This window comes from Neodiprion fabricii, chromosome 1 (genome assembly GCF_021155785.1).
Source record: "Neodiprion fabricii isolate iyNeoFabr1 chromosome 1, iyNeoFabr1.1, whole genome shotgun sequence".
NCBI lineage: Eukaryota > Metazoa > Arthropoda > Insecta > Hymenoptera > Diprionidae > Neodiprion > Neodiprion fabricii.
Genome location: NC_060239.1, coordinates 19,038,867 through 19,046,176, shown reverse-complemented (window position 1 = coordinate 19,046,176; position 7,310 = coordinate 19,038,867). Strand labels below are relative to the sequence as shown.

The window sequence follows — 7,310 nt, the reverse complement described above, 5'->3', positions numbered from 1 at the left end:
TGTACATGATAATAGGATCCTTCTCGATTAAAAATCCGCTAATTAAATTGCTGTACGACGCTCTACGGCTCTGCAAATTCCTTGCAAAAAAAGTCGGTTTTTTCATAACAAATAGCTTTTCTCACAAACTGTTTATCCGATCGAGCCCCGGTTTTGCGAGCTTCTCGAGTGCCCTAAGAGACATATTTTCCGAGAATCTTAAAGCCATACATGCATGGTTGGACTCATAATTAGTTAATTAAGAAATGGCCATTTCAGCCGGTTTTTACTTTTTTACAAGAGAACTAATTATCCGATTTCAATTTTCCAAAAACGAAATTGTTCGTCCGTCTAAGACGTACAAAAAATTTTTTTCTGTACAATTAATAGTTTAGGAGATCTTAATAGAATTACCAGAATCCTAGTTACCTAGTAGAGTTACCAGAATCCGCAGGTCTCATCCTTTGTGCACGCCGTGACATAAAACTGCCCTTTTTTTCTACCCGTTTCCTGGACTATTACGATTTCTGGTTTAAATGATAAAACGCTTTAGAATTACCGTCTGACAGCATTCCAGTATATCATAGACCATATTGTTGAGGACGTTGCCACAGTTCCGCTGCCAGGGTCATTTCCATTGCTCCTGAGGACCCCGAGCAATTCATTACACATTCTGCTTTGTGATCTTACAATTCACCGATCCCATTCTGGAATGTCTTCGCCCAAGTCGTTTTGTTTGTAATCAGCTGTAGCAATACTTTGACATGCTTGTAAAATCAATTACATATCCGGTGAGTGCATCAATCATGTATTTCACGACATATTTTGACGTATGGCCACGAGTAAACCAGGTACTAATACTGTCGGTTGAGAGATTTATGTACGCCTTTTTACCATTAAATAAGTCTCATGTAGCGTATACTCAATTCTTTTATTAATTGAAGCATTCAAAGCCTTCGTGTACCCATCGAATGCTCTATTCCAAAATGGATTCATACTTATTACCATCGCGAATGTTACAATACTGGCTTAACCTTTACCGATGCGCAGAATTATCGCAGTAAGACGTGAGCTTATGTCAAAAGTTTTGCACTTGGATCCAGTTTCAGTCACATCATCTGAAGACCATGTTGACGATATTGTCGAATCCATATTTATTTCTGTTTTATACGCAAAGCCACAATTGACATCCGGTATGTGGATCTCCATATTTTTCGTAAAACACACACTACAAACTGTTCCACTCAAAATATCTTCTAGTACTGATACGTCAATGATCATATACTGCTGATAATTATTACTGATTTCGAACTTTTTTTTGGCAACATGAATATTCGGAAGCGGCTGGTTGAGTTGTAGTTCTTTATCAATCTCCAAAACGTTTGTGCTTGTTTCACACGTGGGCTCGGATCTCATTTGAGTGGTACAATTATTACTCCTCCATCTCTTACACACTAAATTCTCGAAATACGAACACTGCTTTCTTTTTGCCAGCATTTTTATGACTGATGGTGTTATACGGGTAAACGAAGTATAGTAAACGCGAATGTATACAATACACGACTATTCCGGTGTGACCACAGAGGCATAAACGATGCTTCAATGTCATGTTTTGAATGTCTGATTCTGGTGATTTTGAAAGGGGAAAAATGATCTACTATATCTGAATAGCATGTCTTATACACAGGCAATATCCACATGAGCATCATATGAATTTCACAGCAAAGTTCGACTTTTTGCGAAATCATTGAATATAAATATAGTAAGTCGTTCGGAAGTATGTATATATGCATGGAGGGTACTCATAATAACCTACTATCATATGAATAAAAATGATAAACACAGAATGGAAAATTCGTGTGCCGTTGATATCGAGCAAAAAAAACAAACGTTTTGGAGAAAAAAAACAATTTTTTTTTCGTAAAAAATACAACCAAATAGATTTTTTATTTTTTTATAATTGAATCCTATGTAAAAAATATCCCATATTAAAAAAGTTTCAGCTTTGGGACATTGTTGCTTCATATAGCTAGAAATGAAGGTTGGGGTGTCTTTAAGAAAGTACGATAAGATGGAAAATTTTGTTACCAAATGACATAACTAAAATGTCCACCAGCTCTTAACCTATTGTAACACAATATACTATTTTATCCTCATCTTTGCAGAGCCTGTCGTCTAGTTAGATTAATTTATATTCATGTTTCTGTGGAACATAACGACATTCGACTTAACAGAAGTGTTGTCATTGTATAAAGGTCTGATTTTATGAGCAATAAGTTGTTCCAATTGGATGCAACATTTTTTCTTGCTCTAAACTAAAAAACTTGCAATAGAAAGTAAAATAAATTTTTACTTCTTAAACGAAATCGCGAAGATATCATTTTCTGTCACCACTCAGCCGCATTTAATGACACAGATTTGATACTATAAGTATTTTTTTTGGGGAATTAACAAAAGTCCGCGACCTAATTCTGTAGCCCAAACGATTCAAAAAGTATGCATAAGCCACTGTTAATTGTATTTAACAATTCACCTTTAGAAGTCGTTAGTGACTAAGCTATTGAGTTTATAGCAAAAATTTAATTGATAAATTCGTAGCCAAACCAATTTTCTAAAATTAAGGTCCACGGAATGAAGTATTAGTCTTTGAACGTAGCTGATTACGAATGGTAACATTTTTAATATTATTTAAATAGGGAACATTCAAATTTCGATCAAGATATTTGAAAATTGAATTTAGGACGTATCCTTTTGCAAGAAATATCAATTTTTTTTCTAAAGTAATTTTTCAGGTGAGAGCTAAAAAAAGTTTTGCTTCCAAACGAAACACTTTATCCGTTTGAAAAAAATAACGTACATTTTTTGACACAGAATAAAAAAGTTGAACACGAATTCTGAAGGATTTCATTCCAAAACTCTGCTGCTCCAAGTCACTACAGAGTTTACTTAGAAATTTAAACCCACCTTTTACAAGAACTGACAATAGAAATGTAACTAATGCAATTTGCGAATATGTAAATTCGAAGTCAGTATGCATTCTTTCGTAGAATTTGCTATATTTTAAATCATATTTTTGTGATCCCTTTAGATCACAAATCTCGAATATTAGAGGAATGGTGCAGTACATGTCCCAATCCTAACTTAATAGACATGGTATTTGACCTCATTTACTGATTAATCACATTGATTCAACTGACGCATCACGGATGATAAAGTAAGACTAATGAAATGTTTTTTTAATTTAGTATTTTAAAGCAGTTATTATACAATTTATATGACCTTTTTGAAAATAGACTTATTTATAATAATACATCAAAAGTGTGTTACTGTTCAGCAAGCGGTATATTGGGCTATCACCAAATAACAGGTATTGTGTATCTGACTTTGATATTTACTGATTCAGAAGTGACTATTCTTTACAGAGTTGGTCTGAAATTTATGAATTTCCTTTTCTGCAATATGATTTAGTGCTTTTGTAACCATCTCAAATGGCACCCATCGAGGACTGTATGGAAGATCTTCTACATTTTGACTGAAGAGTGTCCCTAATGAAGTCATGTGATATATAGACCGCAAAGTGATTTGTGGCGGTTGTTTTGGAAATGTTGTTGGCAATTTGAAATGAATCATGCAATAAAAGTCTCGGTGTTCAACCAGCAATGTCACATTACTGGCTTCCACAGCATCGTACTCTATGATGCTACCACGCTTTAACAGAAGCAGTGCTGCTATGAAACTCTTCCTCTTCTCAAAGCAAATTGCTAGTAAATTGATCTGTAGAAAGAAACCACATGATTTGTTAGGAGTGAGTAATTATATTGTAGACTTTTAAAATAGGAGTGTATGAATAGTTTGATATCACGAGTAATGTGATTCAAATGGAATAATTTGCTTCGAGTTCGGACAATTTCAATTTTTAGAACCATTCAGGCAGAACTGACAATCAACTCTAATTTTACATTACATATTACATGCAATTTCCTGTCAGAAATAATTACAATGTTCGCAACTTTTATTCAACTAACAATAAGTCGGTATTCGTAAATCAGAAAATAACACACGGAAAATTTGAAAGTTATAGCGAATAATTTGAGTAAATCAAACTATCTAAATTACGGAAATTATTCGAATTATTTGAATAACTAAAATAATTCTAATATCCGGATTATTTGATAATTCGAATGTTATTTGCACACCGCTATTTTGAAATGTAGGGAATATAATTATATTTCGGTATTTCCAACGATTTTTGGTAAATATTGAAAGACAGATCGTATTCCTTATCTGCGTAATACATACTAAGAACTGAAAATCTGTACATCTCAGACCTTTATTACTCATGATTTTTTAAATGTATGTCCGAATTTTATCAATTGCAGTATACTGAGATCTGCCTTCATGCAATGTATCTGATATCAATAGGTGAAAAGATTTAATGGTAGGTGGTTTTTATCTGACCCTAAAAATCTTACAGTTTCAGTGATAAATTATACCCATTTTGAGGCGATTTTTACATGGTATATATTATTAATGTGACTTTCTTTAAATGATCATATCAAAGAATGAACACTTTGTTTGGGAACTTGCATACATTTTTATACTCGCCTGAAAACTGAGATAATTTGTGATAAGCGCAACAGTATAACCGAAGACCACTCAATTTCAAAGGTCTGAAACTTATCTCATTTGCAAAATTTAGGTTCAAAGACTGAGATTATTGTTTCAGATAGTTAACTAACAGATGATGAAGTGTTCGTATTTATGTTAATATCGATATAAGACAGAAGCTTACTTTTTCATTTATATATCCTTTCACTTCCGGTACATAATCCATCAAGTATTTTGATGACTGGAAAGGTGGTATATGAAGAGCTGCAGGGCCTCCAAAAGCATCTTCCAAACTCTTAGAAAGATATAGTTCTGGTGTTATATGGTCATAATCTGGCCCATTAAAGGTTACAAGCAGCATAGCTTCATCATCTTGAGGATGAGAAATGCGTTCTGGTAATTTTGAAAAATCCATTGCCATACGTATTAAAAATCGAGTTTCTACAGGCCTCACACCTGTTGGCAATGATATTACTTCCATGTCTTCGGGACATATTTCAGTCTCATTAACTAGAGTGCTGTACTCGAACTTCAACCGTTCTCCTTGTTTTTCAAGAAGGTGGATCTGTTAATAGAATAACAATGACATTTTTTATAACTAGTATTGATATCAATATAATTTTGAAAAAAAATTGTGGAAAAACTGGAACATCTCATATAATTTTGCATAATTTAGATTTATTACATTCGGGAAATTTTCAAATTATAAAAGTGAATTTCTTTAGATTTGTGAGTTTTTGCAATGCATACCAAAAAAAATTGTCTGCAAATTTATAAAAATTTCGCGAATTTTTAGGGATGAATCCTAGGTATTAGCAGACTCCAGTTATGAGATGATTAATATCTGTCCTTAAAGTACAAGTGAAAAACACGAAATAGACTTTAACGACCCTCATTGGTATCAAGTTAGAATTCATAAGATTTTGCTTCCTAAGTTAAATCAGATTGAAATTAAGGTATTATGAAAGTACAGACCGCATTGTCTTTCTCGATATATAGAATATTGGTCCAGCAGGGTGGCGACAATTTTACTGACATAAAATTCTTCTTCCCTGACTTCCCTGACTTTTCCTGTCAAAAAATTCAGAATTCGCTGACTTTTTCCTACGAAACTTAGGTAATGTTAGGCAGCTTTTATGACCAAAAGCTCCAGAAGTTGTGCACCTTGAATATATAAATTTGGATCTAAAAAATACATCGTATTGCTTCGTTTGACACAAATAAGTAGAAATTAAACAATAGTATTTCCAAAAGTTAGCTTAACTGAATTTACGAAGCAGAGCTGAGTGAAGTTTGAAAAAGATTTGGAAAAAAAGTACATTTTTCCCTATGATCCATTATAATTCCCTAACTTTTCCCAACAGACGAAATTCCTTGACTGTTCTCAGTTTTCCCAGTCTGTCACCACCCTGTCCAGAAATGTGTAAAAATAAAAAGCTGTTTTTGACTATCATACTCAAAGTTGATGGTACTTTGCATGATATTTGCCAGAATAAGAATATTGTAAAATATTACTGACAATTTTCAAAACGTTTTCATAAATATTGTAGGTTGCATTTATGACAGTTCTTTTTGCTTTGATGTCTCCAGATTATGAGAATTACCAGTTAAAAAATATTGATTTCTACTACAGTAGAGTTTAGGAGTTTTGGAATTGCTAAAATTTTCACATATTCTTAAAAGAAGATAGCCAACTAGAAGAATTGCTAAAACTAAAATGTAATAGAAAAAAAAATTGTTTTATCACAATGGAAATTTAAAAAAATGATACATCAAAACTAGGTATTTACATCCACATCATGATAGTGAGCTAAAATCCAAAACTGTCTGCTAAAACGAGAAAACTTTTTTCACATACGATAGTATAATACAGTCTTACACCTACAAAGTAATAAATATATTACTTTTTCCCAATAACAGCCAGAATTTGAACTAATAGGCTTCCTTGGCTTATTTTAATTATTGTCAGTACGTTTTGTAGCTAACTTTGTGCTTTGCTATTGTATCATGTAAATGAATTATTAACCTGATGTTCTTTATAATATGAAAGAAGTTGAACGATCACCATGAGCAAGGCATCGTCATTTGTCACATCCCAACTGGCTAGGCTTGGGACATGAGTTAAAATGGTAGTCACGTCTGGGTCAGCAAGAAAAGTGTCATCGTCGAATAAGAAATCTGGGCTTAGCTCTGGGCACAGTGAATTGAACAACACGTTCCAACTAAGTGTCTTTCCAGCGTAGGGTATGGAAAGGTAGAAACGATCACCTCGGTCCTTTCCACAGCTAGATGTGATATTATTTACTTCAACTTTGCCACATGACACACCTGCAGGTTTAAAAAAAATTTTAGAAGGCACAAATAAGAATATAGTTTCACATTTTGACTGAGTAGTAACTAATTTCTTACCAATTCTTTGCGTTTCTAAAACGCGTTTCAACAATGGTTCAATGTATTTATCTACAGAGTTCCAAATAGGTTGACTGTTTTGATTTAGCATTTTATAATTCAGTGTGAAGTGTTAGATTTAGCGGATATGAATCATGTGATAAGTCCGTTAAGTCTAGTATAACTGAATAAAGAATTAAGCTTTTCAACATTTATGATTCGAATTACAATCTATTAAATCCAAACCTCGGTATTACAACTACGATACGTCTACGTTTAATAGTTATGTTCACGTGGCTAAAAAAGAAGAAGTAGACATAACTCAGTACTCTTTC

The 7,310-nt window shown here is 33.2% G+C and overlaps 1 protein-coding gene across 2 annotated transcripts; it reads right to left on the bottom strand.

The window, feature by feature from the left end:
* Nucleotides 1-1,109: 1,109 nt before the first annotated feature.
* Nucleotides 1,110-7,310, bottom strand: LOC124177729 (BRISC and BRCA1-A complex member 2-like). 2 transcript variants are annotated; one of them, XM_046560574.1, is made up of 4 exons: nt 6,997-7,310; nt 6,653-6,915; nt 4,772-5,152; nt 1,110-3,753 (listed from the first exon to the last, which is right to left on the bottom strand). In XM_046560574.1, exons 1-4 carry the CDS (start codon nt 7,085-7,087, stop codon nt 3,379-3,381), a joined length of 1,110 nt encoding a protein of 369 aa, XP_046416530.1. In that variant the 5' UTR covers nt 7,088-7,310; the 3' UTR covers nt 1,110-3,378. The 2 variants fall into 2 exon arrangements, with proteins under 2 accessions (XP_046416530.1, XP_046416443.1); XM_046560487.1 differs by having other exon boundaries at nt 6,614-6,915; nt 6,997-7,309.

Bases quoted from the DNA above. Each gene is read 5' to 3' on its own strand.
- LOC124177729 (XM_046560487.1), bottom strand. From the start codon at position 7,087: ATGCTAAATCAAAACAGTCAACCTATTTGGAACTCTGTAGATAAATAC. The intron at 5,153-6,613 runs GTTAATAATTCA...TTCTATTAACAG, and splicing joins CATATTATAAAGAACATCAG to ATCCACCTTCTTGAAAAACA. The intron at 3,754-4,771 runs GTAAGCTTCTGT...TTCTTTCTACAG, and splicing joins AAGGATATATAAATGAAAAA to ATCAATTTACTAGCAATTTG.